This window comes from Natator depressus, chromosome 1 (assembly GCF_965152275.1).
Source record: "Natator depressus isolate rNatDep1 chromosome 1, rNatDep2.hap1, whole genome shotgun sequence".
NCBI classification, from domain to species: Eukaryota; Metazoa; Chordata; order Testudines; family Cheloniidae; genus Natator; species Natator depressus.
Genome location: NC_134234.1, coordinates 321645725 through 321668176, shown reverse-complemented (window position 1 = coordinate 321668176; position 22452 = coordinate 321645725). Strand labels below are relative to the sequence as shown.

At 41.8% G+C, this 22452-nt stretch overlaps 1 protein-coding gene across 7 annotated transcripts in view; it reads right to left on the bottom strand.

The window, feature by feature from the left end:
• The window catches only part of SRPK2 (SRSF protein kinase 2), a 294675-nt gene extending 276548 nt beyond the window's left edge, over positions 1–18127 (bottom strand). For 5 of the 7 annotated variants that reach the window (XM_074942508.1, XM_074942500.1, XM_074942505.1 and 2 more), the window contains exons 1-2: positions 18005–18127; positions 17823–17895 (exon numbers count right to left, since the gene is read on the bottom strand). In XM_074942508.1, coding sequence (XP_074798609.1) covers positions 17823–17895; positions 18005–18020 — 89 coding nt within the window. In that variant the 5' untranslated portion in view covers positions 18021–18127. Of the gene's footprint in view, positions 1–17822; positions 17896–18004 lie in introns of those variants that run through there. The other 2 variants (XM_074942503.1, XM_074942509.1) reach the window with 2 other exon arrangements.
• Between the last annotated feature and the right edge of the window lie 4325 nt (positions 18128–22452).

Here is a 22452-nt window from a genome sequence, read left to right as displayed (position 1 = left end):
AAATGTCATCATTGCTGCCAGGGAGACTATGATTAGTACAACGACTACCCATGCTGCTTCTCAGCTCCTGCACCTGAAGTGCCACAGCCCCCATGGACAGGTGTGTTATCCTCTGAATGCCTGACAAATCTCCAGGGAAGAAGAAATGTCTGGGGAGCTCATGTCTGCACCCCAAAAGATGGATTTGAAGACAGAAGGTTGGAGAAAAGGTTTTCTTACAAAAAGAGAAAAAGGACAGAGAATTGACAACAAAGAGCATGGGAAAAGATATGGACATGCAGAAAAAGTTTCTGGAATTGACAGAGAAGCAGACAGTCCTGCTGAAGAACTTTTTGGTGCAATGTTCCCCCTACTCCAACCCAGTCATATCCTGCAGTCCTTTGAGACCAATGCATACTAGTCTTTTACAATTCCCAGCCCCAGGCACTTCCCTCCCCACTTCATCCCACAAGACAATGAGAACAGTCAATGAAAAAATAAACACTAGTTAAAGAATTTTTAAAAAAAAAAATACAACAATCTGTGGAAAACTCTGCTACAATATATCATTGAGTTCAAGATCATAGCAGGATTCAAAAAGGATTAGACATCTATATGGATAATGAGAATTAGTTACAGTAGATAGAATAAAATAAATGTTAGTAAAGGATATAAACTAATATTCTTTAGGTCATGAATTAATCATTAACCTGATTTCTTCATGCAAAACACATCCATCTACCCACAAACAAGCAAGCAAGCAAATTCCTATAATTCACTCAAGCTATTTTTCCTACAGGCTGAGAAAAAAAACTGGTATTGTTATGTCTATTTTAAAATATTTAGGAAGTGCTGAGATACTGCGGTGACAGAGACCATACAAGTATAGATAGATATAACTGATGGAAAGTAGGAAAAAACTTTCCCATGGATTGGTTATTCCATAATTGTTAACTACAGGATTTCTCGCATCTTCCAGTAAAGCATCTGGTACTGGTCATTATCAGAGACAGGATCTTGGACTACATAGACCGGTGGTTTGATCTGGAATGGAATGCCTATGTTCCTATGTATAAGATATTAGTGACTGACATTTCAAGCTTGAGCTGAAATGTGTACTGCAAGAACTTCGACCATAATTTAATGGAATACTCAATTACATCATTTAAGCAAGAACATTAATTACCTCATTGATTATCCAAGCATAAAAATATACATGGTGGGCGTGAAAGAAATCATTACATCAGCTATCTGGCTATGAAGGTAATTGTATCTAAGAAAAACTGAAGAAACCAGCACATAAGTAATTTCTCTCTATTTGTTCCACAAGTGTCCCACAGTTAAAGAGAAACCATCAGGCTAAACCATGCATGCTAAAAATTTAGTTTTGTTATTTTTCAAAACCATAACAACTGTAATAATTCTGTAATTTTTAATGGAGTTTGTTTAGATTCAAAAGGCCGTTGTAAACTTGAACGGACTAATTTTTTTAAAAATCCACTTCCTAATTAAGCAAGATAGTTTGCCCTATTTTTTTAAAGTAACTTCTGGAAAAGAGGTTCAGGGTTTTTCTTCCTCCCACCTTAATGTTAAGGGAGAAACTGACTGACTATACACAACATGTTTAAGTACACAGACAAACTGACAAAAAGGGAAGATAATTTTTGCTAACTTTTGTCAGTCACGTTAGGTGCTACTGATGTTATCAGCAGATATAATTTTTTTTCATACAGAAGTTTGGTTTTCAAGTTGACTGGGTGCCTAAATAATATTTTGCTGTGTTTGCAACCCAAACATGGCAACATTTTTATGTGCATGTGAGTGAGAAGGTGATGCTAAGGCAAATATTTGAAATTTCATCAAGGAAGATGGGTTTTGGTTAAGACATAAGGCATCTGTAATCCTGGCATTCCCAAATACTTCCTGTGTGACCTCAGTTAAGTTACTTAACCTCTCTGTGCCTCAATTTCCTCACTGGTACTCTGAGGATGATAATACTTACTCTAACTCACAAAAGAGGCTGAGGCTTAATGTATTAATATTTCTAAACCACTTCAACATCCTCACAATGAAGGCTAAACACAAGGTAGTATTAGTTTAATTTAATCTAGAATGACTGAAATGCAAAAAGTAAATAGTCAGCAATAAAGATGAAAAATAAATTAGATTTTTAAAATGTTCAGTTTTCTATGGTATTTTAGGAACCTCAGATATAGCTGCTATAGAAGTGCAAGTTATTACAATCAAATAATGCTAAAATTAAATTTTTGCAAAAACCACATAATCTGTAATCATGCCATTTTAGATTTATAGCAGCTTGACTTGGAATTTGAATAGTATCAGAAAATAAAGTTAAGGTTCTCATAGTAACATGAATAATTCTCTTACAGATCATCACAAAAGTGGTTTACTAGAGAAAAACAACTTGTTCATTTCCTGACCACACATTTAAATTCACAACCTAAAAACTGCATTAGTGTAGGTTTATTTAATTTCCTTGATTTTTATTTTCAGAAAGGAAATAGCCTCACTTAATTTTAGCAATTAAGCATCACAAATAGAATTTGTTTAGGTTAGGAAAAGCAGCTGAGGTTAGGTCAGGGTTAGCTAATGCACTGCTAACCCATCCCAACCTTTTCCCTAACGTTAACACTTTTTAACCTAGATTTAGCAGTTGAGGTCCACCCTAGGATCAAACTCAACCAGCTACATTGAGGTTAAATACATTAACGTGTCAATACTAGGGGAAAAGTTCATGTCGGAGTTTAGGACCAGTCTCCTTTTGTCCATTGTCAGTTCAAGTACCTTGGGTGACTTAATACAGAGAGCTGTTGTATGGAAAACTCCACTTCAGGAATATCATTTCCCAAGCCCCCCTACTCTGATAGGCATTATGGAACATTGTGGATGGGGGGAGGGAATCGAATCTAGACCTAGGATGCTAGGATGCCAATGCTTTATTGAAGGGAACTATAGCCAAGATGTTCTTTTTTCCCCCTGAACTAAGATTCTCATTTTCTGTCATATGAACCCTTCAGAAAGATGGAACTCTCCACATTGAGATGGATTTCTTGAGTGACAAACTTACCCCCTGCACAATATAAGGGAGCAATACCCAAGTCTCATGGCAATATTTAAGGAGCCAACACAATGTCCTTAGGGAGAGGCAGTCAGGTATCAAGTTTTTCCCAGGATTCCATGATGCTTTCTAGTATATCAACAATGACAGAAAGAAAGCCCTGGCTTATCTCTGGATTTGAGATGGTACTACATGGTGGTAGCTTCATAAAAACATAAGACCAACCATACTGGATCAGACCAATGATCCATCTAGCCCTGTATCCTGTCTTCCAAAAGTGGCCAGTGCCAGATGCTTCAGAGGGAATTAACAGATAGGACAATTTATCAAGAGATCCATCCCTTGTCATAAATGCCCAGCTTCTGACAGTCAGAGATTTAGGGACACCACAGCGCGGTGTTGAATCCATGACCATATTAGCTAACAGCCATTGATGGACCTATCCTGCATGAGCGTATCTAATTTATTAACCCAGTTTTAGCCTTCACAACTTCTGCTGGCAGTGAGTTCCACAAGTTGACTGTGCATTGTTTGAAGCAGTACTTCCTTAGGTTTGTTTTAAACCTATTGCCTATTAATTTAATTGAGCAACCCTGGTTCTTGTGCTATGTGAAGGAGTAAATATCACTTCCTTATTCATTTTCTCCGCGCCAGTCATGATTTTATAGACCTCTGTCATATCCCCCCTTAGTCATCTCTTTTCCAAGCTGAACAGTCCCAGCCTTTTTAATCTCTCCTCATACACCCAATCATTTTTGTTGCGTATCTCTGTACTTTTTCCATTTCTAATATATCTTTCTTGAGATGAGGCAACAGGAACTGCACACAGTAGTCAAGGTATGGGCATACCATGGATTTATATAGTGGCACTATGATATTTTGTGTCTTATTATTTATCCCTCTCCTAATGGTTCCTAACATCGTTACCTTTTTTGACTGCAGCTGCACATTAAGCAAATGTTTTCAGAGAACTATCCACCACGATTCCAAGATCTCTTTCTTGAATGGGAACACCAAATTTAGAACCCATCATTTTGTATGTATAGCTGGGATTATGTTTATTTGCATTTATAAACATTGAATTTCATCTGCCATTTTCTTGCCCAGTCAGCCAACTTTGTGAGATTCCTTTGTAACTCTTCACAGTCAGCTTTGTACGTATCTATCTTGAATAATTTTGAATCATTTGCAAACTGTCATCTCACTGTTTACCCACTTCTCAAGATCATTTATGAATATGTTGAACTGCACCAGTCCCAACATAGATCTGTGGGGGACTGCACTATTTACCTCTCTCCACTGTAAAAACTGTGTTCCTCATGTGTCTGATAAGCCTGTCCTTTACGACAGTTTCAACCAATTTGCCTGGTACTGGAGTCAGGCTTACCACCTGTTATTGTCAGGATCACCTGTGGAACCTTTTTTAATGATCAGCATTACATGGTACAGAGGCTGATCTAAGTGATAAGTTACAGACCATAGTTAGTATTTCTGCAGTTCATATTTGAGTTGCTTTTTTAGGGACTTATTACTGTTGAATTTATCAATTTGTTCCAAACCCTCCTCTACTGACACCTCTATCTGGGACAGTTCCTCAGATTTGTCACCTAAAAGGAATGGCTCAGGTGTGGAAATTGCCCTCACATCCTCTTCAGTTTTCAGAGTAACAGCCGTGTTAGTCTGTATTCGCAAAAAGAAAAGGAGTACTTGTGGCACCTTAGAGACTAACCAATTTATTTGAGCATACGCTTTCGTGAGCTACAGCTCACTTCATCGGATGCATACTGTGGAAAGTACAGAAGACGTTTTTATACACACAAACCATGAATCAGGGGAGCTTGGGACCTTATGCCCAGCAGGGACGGGGGACTAGAGGCTTCAGCCCCACGGGGAGCTCAGGACTTCAGCAGGAGCACGGCTGAAACTCCAAGCCCCTGCAGGCGCCTCCCAGGGTGCTGAAGCCCCGATTCCCAGGAGATGTGCCCTGGCTCTCGAACTTCTGAAGATTGTTGTATGCGGCTCAGAGGGTCAGTAAGTTTGGCCACCCCAGTTCATGACGGTCTTATTGAAGACTGCGTAGCTGAAGAGACTGGGAATGGGAATGGAGTATTTTACTTCTGGGTCACTGATTCAGACTGGCAGGCCAAAAGTAATTCTTTAATAGATGTTTGGTAGACTAAACTAACTGATGCTCTCAGCTTAGTGCCTAGTAGACAGGTGTCCATATCACAATTATCACCATCAAAATTGGCACTCTTGTAGTTGACAGTCTCAGTGGAAAGGCAAAGGAGTTAATGGATGTGCAAGAGACTGAACTCCTCTCTCCTAACATTGGTGGTCATTCCACATCAGAAGTAAATCACACCATTGGATCAATGCACAGCATCTTACAGTATTATGGCCTGTGCTATGCTAGTCTTGTGGAAAGCAGAGTCTACTTTCATGGGTATTAAGTCTGAATATAACATGAGCACTCAATTCATTTCAAATTTAAAAGAATTTTGTCTTTCTTCACTTATGAAGGAGTTTTAAAACAATGCGCTGTATGGAATATGTGGGACACTTTATTATATTGATTCCAATATTATAAAATTGCAAGGAATCTGACCCAATATGATGTGTGAGGTATCTGTGAAAATGTTATAATTTGCCAAGTATGATAATCTTGTTTATATGTTTGTATCGCCTTTGTATTATGAATTAAAAAAGATATGTATGGTATATCTGTATTTCCAAACTTTTGCTGTGTTTCTGGGTGACACCCTCAGACTGGCATTAGCACTAGGCCTGCTTGATGGCCCATCCAGGGACATCAGCTGTACAATGAACCCATTGAAAGGAGCCAAGGACTACACCTTATGGGTCAGCAAGCCAAACAGGGGCATGCCTATGAACAGAACTCTGAGGCCTTTCAATGCCATATGCTGTGAAGCTTGTGTTTGGGACACAGGACGTACACGCCACATGGCAAAAGGAATATAAAGGGCAACTGCATCCCCTCCATTTTGTCTTCATTCCTGCTTCTTACATCTGGAGCAACTTTTCTACAAATGAAGCTCTGAACAAATGACTGAATGACCCATCCTAGCTGTGGATGTGTTCCAGAAGGACTTTCAAGCCAGCAAACTTACCAATACTGCTAAGAACCTGATGTATGGATTTTGAAGTCTATATGTATCTGATTGCTTTACCATTAAACAACTCTCTTCCTGTTCTTTCTTTTTTCTCTATAATAAACCTTGAGTTTAAAGGATTGGCTGGCAGCATGGTATTTTGAGTAAGATCCAAACTAATACTGACCTGGCAACATGACTGACCCTTTGGGGTCAGAAGAACATTTTGGTATAGTGGGCAGTTTTTAAACAACTTCTCACTGTACTAGGACCTGATTGAGAGCCAGAGAATTGGAATGCAATAAAGGGGGCTGTGTGATTTTTATTTATTTTTTTTTAAAGCTTCTTGATAACCAGTGTGGGGGATCAGGAGCACAGTTTGTGACTGGCTACGGAGTTTAACTTCAGTGTTACCCACCAGTCTTGGGAGTATCTGCTCTCCCTTTTGCAGCCTGCCCTGACCTTGGCATTTCCAGTGAGGGCTACCCCAGTCACCTGTTGTGTCACACACAATACCAAAGCCCTCTTAATGTTAGCCCATATCACTATAAAAAGTTCTGACTCAATAAGCAACTATATGTGTAAGCCCCTTCATTTTCAGTTTAAACCAATTTTTACCAAAAAAATCACGGATTTTACAGAAAAGTGTTTGTTTTTTTTTTTTCCAATTTTCACCTTTTGTATCATTCAAAGAAGATATATGAATTACGATAATACATTAGTCTGTGTGTATATGCAAAGACGCCTGCTGAAGTAAGGTTATGTATTAGTCTAGAAGATACAAACAAACAGGCATGCATGCAAGCTCCAAAGTGCATGCGCATCTGAACGTACTGATGAATCTCAGACCCATCACGTATACATTTCAAGCTGTTAGCAGATTACGGTTTAAAGATCTGACATACTAAAATAGGAAGAAAATGAAAATCTGTATCAGAAGATGTTTCAGAATACAAGGAAATATTTGAAAGTTTTTAAAAAAGGAGAAAAGGATGAAGTTGAGTGTATGCTCTGCAAATGGTGTAGCCCAATTATTAAATGTAAATATTTATAGACTAACAGTTCTAAGTCTACAACAGTAAACTGTTTATTCAAATGAGAAGTTTTATTTGGGGATTAGAGATATATTGTTTTCTTAAACTCAGAAGTGACATTATATTTTGAGTTCTGTTTTAGCTCTACAGCAAACCACATTGAATTCCATTCATCAAAGCATAATCTACTGAATACTTTTTCCCCATCCTTCCATCCACCAAAATAAACCCCAATATTTACTCAGAAAAAATATTAATAGTTTTTTCCACCAATTTTCACCTGTTTTTGTTATAGTAAAAAAACCACCGATAAATTCCCAGGAAAAATTAAATAAAATAGAAACCGAAAACGAAGGGCCCTATACATGTGATAGAGTGGAATAGTGGTGAAGGTCTGGTGAAATGCATAGTTTGTTAGTTGAAGGCTGAATTTGGCCCTTAACTAACAGCATGAGCCCCAGAGGAGGAGAAACTTAGATGTGCATACCCATAACCCCAAAGAGCCACAGAGAGGTCAAACTACTTTGGAAGAAACCCTATTTGAAAGTCTGGGTAATTGGCAAAATGTCAAAGCTCCTAAAGACAATCAGATCTGTGGTTTGAGAATAAAATTTTCTCTACCATATTTAGAGAGTATTAAACACACTATGAAACATGCTATGAAAATTTTACTTTATATGATAACTGTTTCCTGCATTTGCCATATATACAACCTTATTATGGGCTGTATATTCTTTTCTAAGAAAAAGAAATAGAAAAAGAGCTTACATGCGTGTTATATAGTAAGTGCTGTTGTAATTAAAGGTAAGCAAGTAATTCAGACTAATTTGGTCTGCCTTCAATACATCTTACCTAAAGAGAAACAAGAGGCCATTCAGAGGGACACTGTCATGAATAACAAAAATAAATATCAGCTGTGAAATAAAACACACATAAAACTAAGAAATCTGCCTAAGTACAAAATTTTCCAAAAAACACTTACTTTGGACAGTTCCAGTACGCACATTCATGTTTCCTTATACACAAGCCTAAACTTTGCTGAAGCAAAACACTACTAAATTATGTCAATGTGAGCTTCTCTCTCACCTTTTTCTGGAGCATTTAACAGAAAATTACACATTAGCTGTGAAAATATTTCTGAATATGCAAAGTAGACAAAAAGCATACTAATTAGCCATTGATATACTGGTCTAAAGAAAGAGGATAGGACCTTATTATATTTATGATCTGAAACTGCATAAATTAACACCTTATTCTGCTCAAAGTTCCATAACAAAACTCTCACAGGATTACTCAGTTCTGAAGTTTTACAAAGATGTTGACTTCATACTGTAAGATTTGTTCCCGGATTAATATTTTTCTACAGATTTTACCTTTAAGAATTTACCAGTCTGCTCCTGTATTATGAAGTACATAATTAGTAATGGAGATAATGAAAGCATTAGTAAGTGCGTAGTGTGGCTCATAGGTCAGTCTATTTTTGAAATGTGCCAGCTTAAATTTTACGTCAGTATTTTAACTCACTGATGTATAAACTGTGTGGAATATTCATACTTCATCTTAAAGATTTTTAGTTAGTTATGTAATGTATGTGTCAGGGTTAAATCACCTAAGCCAAATTAAATATAATTCTTTTGTGCCGGAATAAAGTAAGTTATATACAAAGACTATGTTAAAGCAATAATTAGGTTGAGATTTTAATGAAGGAAAAGTCAGGAAATTCAGAATTAAGGATCCCACAGCAACTTTAACTCTGCTCCACTATATAAATGCATACAATAAGACATTGTTTCCCCTCTTTGAACAGTCTGGAAGAGGAAGAGCCACAGTGCAGAGAAAAGAAGGAATGCAGAAAAATACATCACGCTGGACTATAAACTCCTCTGGTAATATGCTTCCAGCACTTGTAGCAACCTTTAAGGGAGGCACAGCACACAACAGGCGCACCTCAAGCATATAGGGCCACAAGCTCAGCTCAGTTCTCTTCTCTTCTCCTGTTGCACTTTGCCACAAAAACATACAGCCCACAAGGGGCCACCAGTAGCATCCCCATGTAGCATGTCACCTTCAGGTGAGTTACAGGGGAAACAAAGAACAAGCAAAGATGACAAACTGGAGGGAAATATATGAAAAAGATGAGACGAGAAGGCAGAAAAGGAAAATAGGACTGGAAAGGACCTCCCAGGTAATCGAGTCCTGTCCGCTGCTACCGCAGACAACCCAGTCATATAATCCCATTTATAAATTAATCAAATTCCATTTTAAAACTAGTTAGGGCAAGGTCAAGGGAGAAAGGGAAAAGTGAAAACGGAAACTGTTCCAAGAAATGGCACAAGGGAGATGCAACTCTTTTCAACAATTAATAGAATATACTTATAATATGGTACAATTTTTACAGTACTAAGCTTTGTGTTTGCTAGTTTTCAAATAAGTGATTCTAATATTACAAATTAACATGCAGATTTTGTAAATGCACAAATTCTGGCTTTTATCACTGCAGCAACTACAACAGAAAGATTACAAAAAACAAAAACAAAACCAAGGACTTCAACAACCCTGGGCTATAGTCAATGCATGGTTTGCCAGAATTCTAAAATGATAACGAGACACTCAATACCATAGTTTAAAGTCAATGTTATTTTCCTATCCCTGAGGACAAAGAAAAACTCAGTCTCCTGTATCTTAGAAAAGTTAGTGTTTTTCCTGATAGCTTTTTAGATGAGAAAAACTGTGAAACAACTACAGTCAATAAGCAGTTTTATTTCTGAAGAGTTAGAGATTTCTTCATGATTGCCTTTTTACAGGCACCCTCCAAATAAGATCATCTCAGAAGTGACACTAAACATGACATTTTAGTGAAACACATTTGTCCTTTATCCAGAATTTCTATACCAAATCAAAAGTTGCCAATTTATTTCCTGAAAAGGGACAAGCATGACATGACAAAACCTAGGGGTACATTTCTAATGAACATACTGAGTTTCAGCAACCTAACTCCCCACTATTATCAAGAACAGCTATTGGCTAAAAGTCTATGAAACATTTAAAAAATATGCAGTGCAGTAACAAGATACTATTTGTATAGAGTACCTTTTACTAACTTAAGTACACATTTAGTCTGAAAATCTCAGTCTTCCCAAACAAACACTGCTAGACAAAAATAACGAGGAGTACTTGTGCCACTTTAGAGACTAAGAAATGTATTTGGGCATACCCTACAACCTATCCTGAAGGACGATCCCTCACTCTCACAGACCTTAGGAGACAGGCCAGTCCTCGCTTACAGACAGCCACCCAACCTGAAGCAAATACTCACCAGCAACTACACACCACACAACAAAAACACTAACCCAGGAACCTATCCCTGCAACAAACCCCGCTGCGAACTCTGTCCACATATCTATTCAAGGGACACCATCATAGGACCTAATCACATCAGCCACACCATAAGAAGCTCGTTCACCTGCACATCTACCAATGTGATGTATGCCATCATGTGCCAGCAATGCCCCTCTGCCATGTACATTCCAAACCGGACAGTCTCTACACAAAAGAATAAATGGACACAAATCAGACATCAAGAATTATAATATTCAAAAACCAGTTGGAGAACACTTCAATCTCCCTGGACACTCAATAAACAGACTTAAAAGTGGCAACTCTTCAACAAAAAAAAATTCAAAAACAGACTCCAACAAGAAACTGCAGAACTGGAATTAATTTGCAAACTGGACACCATCAAATTAGGCCTGAATAAAGGCTGGGAGTGGATGAGTCACTATAAAAACTAATCTCCCTATACTAATTTCCCCCTACTGTTACTCACACTTTCTTGTCAATTGTTTGAAATGGGTCACCCTGTTTACATTGGCCTCATTCCCACTTCAAAAGTGATTTTTCCTCCCTCAATATTCTACTGTTGACATTAGCCCGCTTCCACTTTAACTGAATTGTCTCGTTAGCACTGACCCCCATTTTTTCATGTACTATGTATATATACCTGCCTACTGTTTTTTTCCACTCCATGCGTCTAATGAAGTGGGTTTTAGCCCACGAAAGCTTATGCCCAAATAAATTTGTTAGTCTCTAAGGTGCTACAAGTACTCCTCGTTGGTTTTGCTGATACAGACTAACACGGCTACCACACTGAAACCTGTCAGTGCTAGACAAAAACTTGTCAGATTGCAATTTTGCCATGTTACAGTACATATAGATTGTTATGTTACAGTAAGGTATGTAATATTTTAGCCCATTCTTGCCCTTCTACCTTACCTTCCATACACCATCTGGACAGTAACTCCCAAGGGTGTGGCTGAGATGCCAGGGGCATCTCGCAGTTTAGACAGTGGCAAGCGCAATTGTTCACAACACCAATGCTCCAGAAACGTTAACAAAGCCACTCCTCTCTGAACTTTTTAGAGGGATGATGGTTCGCAGAGCCATGAGGAGGAACCAGAGTGTAGTTAGGGATTGTATGGAAAAATAACAGGGGAGAACAGGAGGTTGGGTAAGTCAGTTGAAATGGACAGAAGCTGACACCAATTGTAAAATAAAGAATTAAATTTAGGAATGGATAGAACACTGAGTACACAGACTAAAGTTGCGGGGAGAGGGTAGAGAAATGTATACATTTATAAAAATTGTTTAGCACAGTGGTGCCCCAATCCTGAGTGTGGCCTCTAGAGACTACGACAATACAAATAATTATTGAAATGATAGTATAGGGGGAAAAAGTAAAAGATGAGAGCTAGGCAGGATTAGAACCGGGGTAAAAGGATGCAAAAATAAGTGATACATCTTTTTCTCCAATCCTTCATTTACATTTGGTTATTTTTGTGAGGTCCTCTGAGCTGTGCTGCCTTATTTTATGTCTTTGAAGATCTTAGCACACTTTTAAGTGTTATAACCACTAATATTCTCAGGGGAAATATTATGATAGAGATGTATATAAAGAGGAAACAAATACGGAGTTAATTTCTATTTTCCATGAAACCAAGCTGGCTGGTATTATGTTTCCATCTTTTAACAACAAAGTCCCACAACAGCTGTCCCATTCTTTTGCACGAGATCAGTGTTAGGCTGGCCAACCTATAATTACCCTGATCATCCCATAAGTCCTTTTTAAATATTGACATAACATTGGCTTCCTTCCTCCCCAGTTTTTCACAATTCATTAAATATTAACATTAGCTTTCCAGAGAGCACCTCAGCCAATTCCTGTAAGACTAAAACATAAACTACTCCTTCTGATAGGCCGGGGCTACTTTACTTTATGCTGAACCCATTGTCTATATCTTTTTAGATGACAAGCCCTTCAGAACAAGAAATATCCCTTCTTTTATATTTGCATAGTACCTACCACGCAGAAGGCAGTCCAGGAGACGAAAATAATAGCGGAAGTAGGAAAATTTTTATTGGACACCTCTTATCTCCAGAACCTCTCTATTTGGTCTAACAGATCATGAAAGATCATCTTTGGAGCATGGTGTAAGGACCATCTCTTCTGGCTGAAGGGAAGGTAGGGGGAACCTTATTTGACATTGGTCAGTATAATGTGGTATTTTTCAGTGCATACGGCTTCAGAAAACTTGGTCTTATCCGTTCTTCCATTGTGCTGATCTGTTTACTTTACGTGTTTCTCCAGGGTGGATCAGCTGAGTGTACAGGATCTGTTGCATGAGGCATGAAACGTCCACGGCTGTGATGGGGAACATTGGTTGAGGGTAAAAGAAATCAATCCATCCTGCGCACCATTGTGTGTCTCAGCCAATGTAGACCAAACCCCAAAATAGTATTCATGCAAAAAGTTAAGGATATTTTTAACTAAGATAAATAGGTTTTTAAACCAATGCAAAAAGTCAGCTCTGTTTACAAACAGACCAGACAACAATGGTCTGAAGTTTATTGCTCCTCAATTAAAGAAGCAGGTTACCACTGGAGGAGAAAATGGAGACAGTCAGTAGCATGAAAAGATATTGTGGATCTTTTCCTTCAACCTGATAGTAGCAGAATGGTGAAACAATCACTTCTCTAGCTATGCCTGTGACTTAACTAGACAGCCTAAACTTTGTGATTAACAGCCTCTCTACCACACCAGAATATCAGCAGACACAACATGTCTGAAATTTGGAATGAAACTTTTATCTGAGACAAGCCCTAATCATGTAGAAGAACAACTAACATGCACAACATGGAACATTTATCATTGAAAGTGGGAGCTCTTTCAAAATCCAGTTTTCACACTTTGTCTTGATAATCTATGTAAGGCCATAGACAGTTCTGCTTCCCATTCAACCCCCTTCCTCTACAGTCTAAGGCAAATTTTATTGAAGTGATCAAAAATATATTTTCATATTGTAATAAGCAAACTGGCATGTGGCCAGATATAAAGGCCTTATCTATTAGAAAAATTAAGAATTCATGAAAGATACATTGGCAACCACCTTATTTTATCTACTGCACATTCCACAGCTTGTAGTTCTTGAGAGTCCAGTGGTTAAAACTTGCCATTGCTATCCACCCGATTTATTTTGTTTGAACAGAGGTTGTGACAGACTCTCCTCCATTCCATGATACTCTGTTGTAGCTGAAAAAAATAAATAAATGAGAAGGGCAATAGCTTCCACTCCAGCTGTCCTCTTCTGAAGGGGAAAGGCAGAAGAAGGGATTACAGAGGGATAGGAGAAACCCCTTTCAAAATCCATGGTCAGAACCTGGCCATGTGGTTTACATTATTTTATAGACTTTTTTAGAAAATAGCATAGGAAAATAAAATAGAGAAATCAGAACAAAATATGGGACACACCACTGCAGCACACTAATGTCTCCTGCCCTTCACCATGATGGATTCACCCTCCAGTCCAACTGCATGTGAAAAGGATTACAAATTGTACTTCCCTGTGCCTGAAAAGGCAAATCGAAATAATGCATTTTTAGTGGACCTATGCTGAACCAGCCTGTAGTTGTAAAAGCAACTGTCCTACTGAAGACAACAGAGAGTTTTACATAAATGTAATGCAATTACTTCAGATTTAACCTTCTCCATGGCATATCTCTTTACTAATTTAACTATTTAGTGCTTGATGAGCAGGTTCTCACAGTTCATCACAGAAGCACTGGATGTTGGCAAATTCTGACTTCATCAAGGAATTCAGAGATTGATGTCTTGATACCTCAATAACCATATTTAGTTCCAACACACCTACCTGATAGTGGCCTTATATGAAATGTTACAGCTTCTGGAGCATTTCCTATTTCAGAAAGCCAATGGTTGCATCCTGGAATTATTTCCTAGGATGAGACACTGAAAGTCTCAGCAAACAGAACAATGCACTGCAACAGACCATGTGCTGCTTTTTACTGTACATTGCATGGATTCCACAAACAACTTTTGTATCCACGTGCTAAACTTAAACATCCAAGTTTGAAAAATTTGTCCTTAGTATACTGCAGGACTACAAGGCCTTACAATTCAGTTGAATGTGAGAGCCAAACAGAACCCAGCTGTCTCTTCCACAATTGTGCTGGTTCTGTAATGCTGAGAAATAAAGAACACTAAACAAGTACGTTTACTACAAAACAGACAGGGAGAAGATCTGTTGAAGGCATCATTTCACAGTCCCTTTGCAAAGCAGACCTGCAGTTAAACAAAAACTGTTTCACAAAGTTCTATCAATGGCTTTGATGACTCCCTTGCCTCACACAGTGGGATTTATCAATGCAATTTATATGTAGTGTATACCAAATCCACCCATTATTCTGAGATCCCAATACTGTAGTGTTTGGGTTAAAAACAAGCCAAGCGAATGTGAAAATCCCCACAATGTATTATTATTATTTCCCGAAGTCAAGTTGAATACTAGCTTTAACAAAATTTTGGGACAAAACTACACAATAGTGTTCAAAAGAGCTACATATCTTTCAGAATTTTACGTTAAGATGTTATATTGTTACCCAAAAGAGTAAACCAGAGAAAAAGGACTAGGTAATGTAAAAGGGGTTAAGGAAACAAGAAATTATACACAGTAGAAAAGAAATGAAAACTGTTTGCTGTAGCAAAGCCACTGTTTCCCAAGGCAACAGAATAGATTGGGGCACTGCATCTGAAAATGCCAACTCGGTATGGCGAGTGGCCAGGAACAGACTATGTCATCAACTGACTGAACACTCATACCTACCAGCACCCAGTTTGCCCCGTGGTTTAACATTAAAAAAATTCTAGTTCTGTGCTCAGTAAAAGTATGTGTTAATATAATGTCATTTAATTAATTCATTCACCAAAACAAAGTCACAAGGCAGCACTCACCAAAAGCGTACTAACCATTGCAATTTTTTCACTGAAGCATCAGTTAAAGTTATTCACTTTGTAGTTTTGACATCTAAACAGATATTGACTCATGAAAATCATAAAAAAAAAGTACAAAATCTAAAAGTAACAACATTTCTACACAATGTCAAATCATTTCTGAGAAATGTGTGTTTCTGAAGTGACAAACAAAAGCATACAAACTCTATGTAAGATGATCACGAACTTTCCTTCCAAAATGTTGTTTTGGAAATAATGGACCCAACCACATAGTACAACTATGCCACAAAACTTGGTTTCTTACATTAAAAAATGTTTAATATGACTGAAAGCACAATGCTTTTTTCACACAGCATTGGAAACATACAGCAGAAGCAGAACAGGATGAGGATGCACAACTACTATCCACATCTAAAGAACAACACAGCAAAAGTTGTAAACCTCTGCTGTTTTTACCCACCCCTGAAAGGGCAGGAAAAGATTGCACCAGAATGATTGAATCTGTTTCTTTATAACTTTCTACATAAATCCAGAAGAAAAAATGGGGATGAGAGGGATGTCCTGGGAGACCACCCATGGAAATATGGCCCATTGGGAGGAAGGTGGAGGGCAGATAAAGAACATGGCAAAAAGTAATCTAATAAATACATGCGAAGTCTGATGGGATTTTAAGGAGAAGCCCATGAGGCTATGGGTTATATAAGAGTGATATGAAGAGCTGGATGGGGGATGCCATATATATATGGGAGGAGCATATATTCTAGTGGGTCCAAAGGGTAAATGGGGCTATAGGGAGAGTAGGTGTCCCAGTGGGTCCGGTCCTCTGGGAAGATATAGGGAAGTGCGGAGCGGGTTGGTATCCCAGTGGGAGTATTATGGCTGGCGCTGGGAGGGGACCATCTCTCCTTGTGTGTCCTAGAAGGAATTTGGGGAAGAGGGGGAGATCCAGGCAGATCTCAGAGTTATGGGAGTGATCTGTCCTGCAAAGATGAAAGACTGTCCAGGGGTGTCCTGTTCCAGCAGAATGAGGGATAGGTGCACAGGAAGAGGTACCCTGTCCCAATGGGCTATGTATACAGGGTACCCTCTGTTCCAGCTAGATGGGGCAAAGGAAAGGATCTCTCTCAGTAGGATATTAGGGGTAATGTGAGGGCCAGCAGAAGTCTGTTCTGGTGGGAAGGGTGGCCCCCAAGTCAGGAGGGATTTCCCCCCTACGGGACATGGGAGGGGCACCCGGGCAGGGAGAAGTGTGCCCAGGCGGCATATTGGAGGGTCCCAGAGTGGCTGTTCTGGAGAAATATGGGGGTGAGGGAAGGGGAATCTTGGGAGAACTCTTTTCACAGGATACTAGGGGCTCCTGGGGGAACTGTTCCAGAAAGACAGAGGTCTGTCCCAGCAGGATACGGAAGAGCCTTCCCCAGTAGGATATGGGGGGTTCCAAGGTCCCATGGGCAGGGGCTATCCCAGCAGGATATGGAGGGAACAAGGGAGATTATCCTAGAGGGATATGGGGTGGCTCGGAGGCGGCTGTCTGGAGGGATATGTGGGAATGGGAGCCTGGGGGGACCACCCTGTGCAATAAGGGGGGTCCCAATGGTGCCCTGGCAAGATGGGGGGACTGTCCTGGAGAGGTCCCGTGGGAGGTCTATCCCAGCAGGATATGGAGAGTCCTGTGGGCGGGAGGCTTTCCCAGAGAGTTGTTGAGGGTTCTTGGGGGACCCAATGCCAGCGGGATGGGGGTCCTGTGGGGGGGGGAAGGCTGTCCCAAAGGGATGTCGAGGGTTCCTGGGGGACCCGATGACAGCAGGATATAAGGGGTCTCGCGGGGGGCAGGCTGTCCCAGAGGGATGTCGAGGGTTCCCGGGGGACCCAATGCCAGCGGGATGAGGGTCCTGTGGGGGGAAGGCTGTCCCAAAGGGATGTCGAGGGTTCCTGGGGGACCCGATGACAGCAGGATATAAGAGCTCTCACGGGGGGCAGGCTGTCCCAGAGGGATGTCGAGGGTTCCTGGGGGACCCAATGCCAGTGGGATATGAGGGGTCTCGTGGGGGGCAGGCTGTCCCAAAGGAATGTCAACGGGTCCTGGGGGAGCCCCATGCTGGCGGAATATGTGGAGTCCCGGGGGGAGGCGGTGCCAGAGAAGCATGGGGGGTTCCTTGAGGGGGCTGTACCCAAAAGATATATAGAGTCCAGATGTCCCAACCCGGTGGGACAGAGCGAGTCCCGCGGGGGGTCCGGCGGAATGTACAGGGGCCGTCCTAGAGGAATGGGGGGCCCGGCAGGTTATGGGGGAGCCGAGGCTCCGCACTCACTTTTTGTGCTTGTCCCTCCTGCCGGCCGCCGCGGGCTGCTTGGGCCGCCGCCTCCGGGCCTGCAGGGCCAGCACTGGGGAGAAACGGGCACAGGTTAGTGGGCGCGCGCGGTACTTTCCTCAGCCCCCACCCCCGAGGAGCCGGTGCCGCTGCCGGGCTCCCGCCGCCGGCCAGGACGGTACCTTTTCGGGAGCTCATCGCTCTGCCCCGCCGCCGGCCCCTCACCCGCAGCCAGCCGGGTCCGAGCGCCGGGCACGCAGCAGCAGCAGCAGCAGCAGCCCCTCCAGAGAGCGCGCAGGCGCAGCCTCCCCCCAGCAGGGCCGGCGGAGGACAGAAGGGGCGGGACGGTGAGAGGGCGGGCAGGTGCCGCCCAGGCCATGGGTCTCCAGCACCCTCCCTTCCCTGCTGGCTTCGTTAGTGCCGCCAAGCCTTGCCCAGGGTCCCGGGAGCGACGCCTCGCGTCCCCAGCGGAGGCTGGGGCCCTCTGCGCTGGGCACTGTACACACGGTACGAAGAGGCAGATCCTGCCCAAGGGACCTTACAAACAAGGCAGAGGAAAGAAGCCCAGGCTGCTGCGGGGAAGCTACTCGCCCCACCTGGCCCATGGGCTCACAGCCAGGAACAGAACCCAGCTCTCCCACCAGCTAGCCTGGTACTCTGGCTGCTGGACCCCAGTGTTTCCCTCTCTTCACCACTCCCTCTTTCATATTAGAAGAGGTTCTAAGCAGTGCTCTCATATTCATGTTTCCTAACACCCTCCAATATATATTCCTGCAACCTTTTTTAGTTTTTTTTTTGTTTTGAGAACCTCTAACACCTTCATTGCTTACAGCTGGACTTGGATTTTGGCAGGGGAACAGCCCTGAGGTCAGAGAGGTGCCTTTTGCTAGTGAGATGAAATTCCATTCAAAGTTGGCCTAGTTATAAACTGCTGAAAATTACCCTTTTTCTCTATGTGGTTTGTGTAGTAGGGCTTGATTTAGTAGTATGCCCCAAACCCTGAGCAGTGTGAATGCCCTCAGTTCAGTATTACACATACACAGCTCAAACACTGCATGAGGCATAGGCGCCGACTGCTACTGGCACCAGTGGGGGCTCCACCACCCTCTGCTCCCAGCCCTGCCCTCACTCCACCTCTCCCACCCCCATTCCAACCCCTTCCCCAAAGTCCCCACCCCAACTCCGCCCCCTCTCTGCCCTATTCTGACTCCTTCCCCAAATCCCCGCCCTGGCCCCACCTCTTCCCCTGAGTGTGCTATGTTCCCGCTCCTCCCCACTCCCTCCAGGAGCTTGCTACAGCTGTTTGGCAGCAGCAAGCTGGGAGCTGGCGGAGGAGCAGGGACGTGGCACGCTCAGGAGAGGAGGCGAGGTGGGGAGCTTGCTTGTCGGTGGGTCCAGAGCACCCACTAATTTTTCCCCATGGGTGCTCCAGCGCCTATGGTATGAGTCACAAATTGAACTGGGAACTCCTAGGAGCAGAGGGTCCTCCCAGCTGCTGCCAGTTTAGTTGTGGTAGTAAGACAGGGAGAGAAAAACCCTGCCCATTTCCTTCTTGGGATATCACATGAAGAAAGAACTGGACAAGAACCCCAAAAGAGGAGACCGTGGTACATAATGGAAGTTGTAGTCTTTTGAAACAGCACAGCTTATAGAGGAGACTGGGAACATGAGGTACATGGACTAACACTCCCATAAGGCAGTGTGGTGGCATTTCTGAATTTAAATCTTTTGGTTTTCTATTTTTTGCCAAAAAGTCAAAATTTTCCATGGGAGGGGGGGAAAAACATTTGTTAAACAACTCTTCTATTCATGCATAAGTCACCACTATTTCAAAGTGTTATTCAACCTCCTCTAGTGGGGCAGGTTCATGTAGGAAAACGTCTCCTCTGTTAAAAGAAAAGGAGTACTTGTGGCACCTTAGAGACTAACCAATTTATTTGAGCATAAGCTTTCGTGAGCTACAGCTCACTTCGGATGCATACTGTGGAAAATACAGAAGATATTCTTATACATATAAACCATGAAAAAATGGGTGTTTACCACTCCTCTGTTACACTCCCATGTAGTTAGCCGGTGGATCAAGTGGTGGAACTCTGTACTGTACTACTGAAGGTTCAGTATTCAGACACTGCTGACACGTGATGGGGGACAGCTCTGCATAACTAAAGCTGATGCTGATCAACACAAGATCTGCCACTGCCAACAATACATGACTTAATCAGAGATGAAGTACCCGATATAATGTTAATCAATGAGACCTGTCTTGATGACACTGCAGGCCCTGTGCTAGCCCACCTCACCCCCCGCCCCCAGGATATTGAGTACACCACAGATCTAGATAGGATAAGAAAGCAGGTGAGAACTGCATTCATCATCTCTGCAAATATCAAAAGCAAGAGAGGTGCTTCAGGTGACATAAAACAACTTAATTTTAATTCATTCATCTGACAATAGAAACCAGAGCCAAAGCCAACATAGATTTTATGCTTATTTACAGACCACCGCAGACAAAAAGATCCATAAAAAAGTTCACTGACAGCTTGTCAAGTGATGGTGAAATACCCCACACTTGTCATCCTGGGAGATTTCAGTGCTCACGCTGACAAGGTTGCAGATGCAAAACCCTCAACATTCATCTCACTTGTCCCACTAGGACTTTCACAGGTCATCTCTAGTCCAACGCACACAGCTGGTCAAACCCTGGACATGATCTCCAGCCTAGATATCATGATAGAAGACATTACAACCCAGCCAGTGTCTTGGCCACACCATCACCCCATTAAGGGAGTGGGAAGAGACCGTCTAGCAACAAGAAAGACCAACGATCCTGATTTAACCTTAAGGACTCCAACAAATTCCAAAACCTGCCAAAGGACAATGAGTCAAAGACTTGGTGAATCATTACCATTCTACAGTGCTCTCAGCCATTGACACACTGGCCCTACAAATGGCCCCTTCTTCGCCATCGTTCACACGGATCCCCTTGGTTTTCAGATATTCTGTGTGGGTGAAGAGAGAGGGGCAGAAACTGAAGCACTGGTGGCTGAAAACAAAGGCTGATTCAGACAATATGAAACAACAAATTTTTCAAAGCTTATGCTAAGCCTATGTTACTGGCCAAGAGAATTTTCCTATTGGCCTCTACTGAGGCTGCCAAATCCTGCCACAAGGAGCTATCCATGGTGGTAAATTGCTTCATTAGTCCTGAGTGCCTACAGTCTGCATCAGAGCTTAGCACCAAGCACTGCAAAGAACTATCATCCTACTTTGCTGAAAAGATCACACACATTCAGGAAGCCTTGTCAAACAGAGATAGGTCCTCTCTGCATGCACCCACCCACCAATAGCCCATCTGCATTCTCAGAGTTTAATACATCCACTCATCAAGAAGTTCTGGATACCTCTGTTACCCTAACAGCATCACAATGCAACAGCAAGCTAATACTGATCATTAATATTATTGTGTGGTATATGTATGGAGGATAATTACAAACATGCAAAATTATGTTATCAAACTGTGCCTGCCAGGAAGGGCTAAAGTTACCACATTCTAGACAAAGAAATGTGGTTCTGCCACCTTGAAGGTATTTCCAATGTATATCAACAGACAATGGTATGCAATTTACATAGAAGGTAAACAGGACCATCAAGCTGATAGGGTGAGGAGATTTCCCTCTGCAATGATGCTCAGAGGTTGAGTTTTCAGGGAACAGATCAATTTGCATTTTAGCAAACACCTGCAGGGGAATAAACCAACATGGAACTTCCTTCACCGCCAAACTCCATGTTGTCTTCCTCAAAGCTTGAATGAACTTTACTTTGGGGGTTAATCTTTGGAAGAATCCATTTTAAAGGTGCACAGAACCTCAGGTTATCTGTTAAAGATGACAAAGGAACCGAACACTTTGGACTTTGTGGGAGATTCTGAGCAAAGGGATGGTCAGCCCTCTAACTGGAAGGTAGATTGGTAAGGAAACTACCTTGAATGAAGGCTGTACCTAGTTTTGTTAAGTCTTAGCATCTAGAAAGCATTTGTCACTTTTATTTGCTTGTAACCATTTCTAACTTTATCCTTTACACTCAGTTAAAATATTATCTTCTTTTGTTAATAAATTTGTTTTACTGTTAATCTAAACAAACCCAGTGCTGTGTTTGATTTAAAGTGAATGTTAACTCCAGTTAATGTGGCAAGCTGGTGAGTATTGTATCTTCAAAGGAACAAACAAACCTTAATATCTTTCTGCATGGTTCAGGAGAGGGATAAACATTGCACAGTACATGGTTTGGGGAAAATTTGGGACTGGGGATTGTTGGGGTCATCTTGCCAGGTGTAACAAAGGCTGGTGGAGGCCAGAGTGTGGCAGTGGCGTAACAACCAGGCTACTGGAATCAGAACTCCTGAGTCAGAGCTCCTTAACACAGAGACCCTCAGTGCATGCTTGTATGCTGTCTGGAAGCATCCACACAAGAGAGTTATAGCAGCAGAGCATTTTGGGCACTCAGGATTACAGGACAGGCAGTGACAAACTCCTCACTTGTCTAGATTGCATTCCAGAATATGACAAACTGTCACAGGCCAGCCCCTCCTGGAGCACCCTCCTGCAGCACCCTCCTGCAGCAGGCAAAAGCA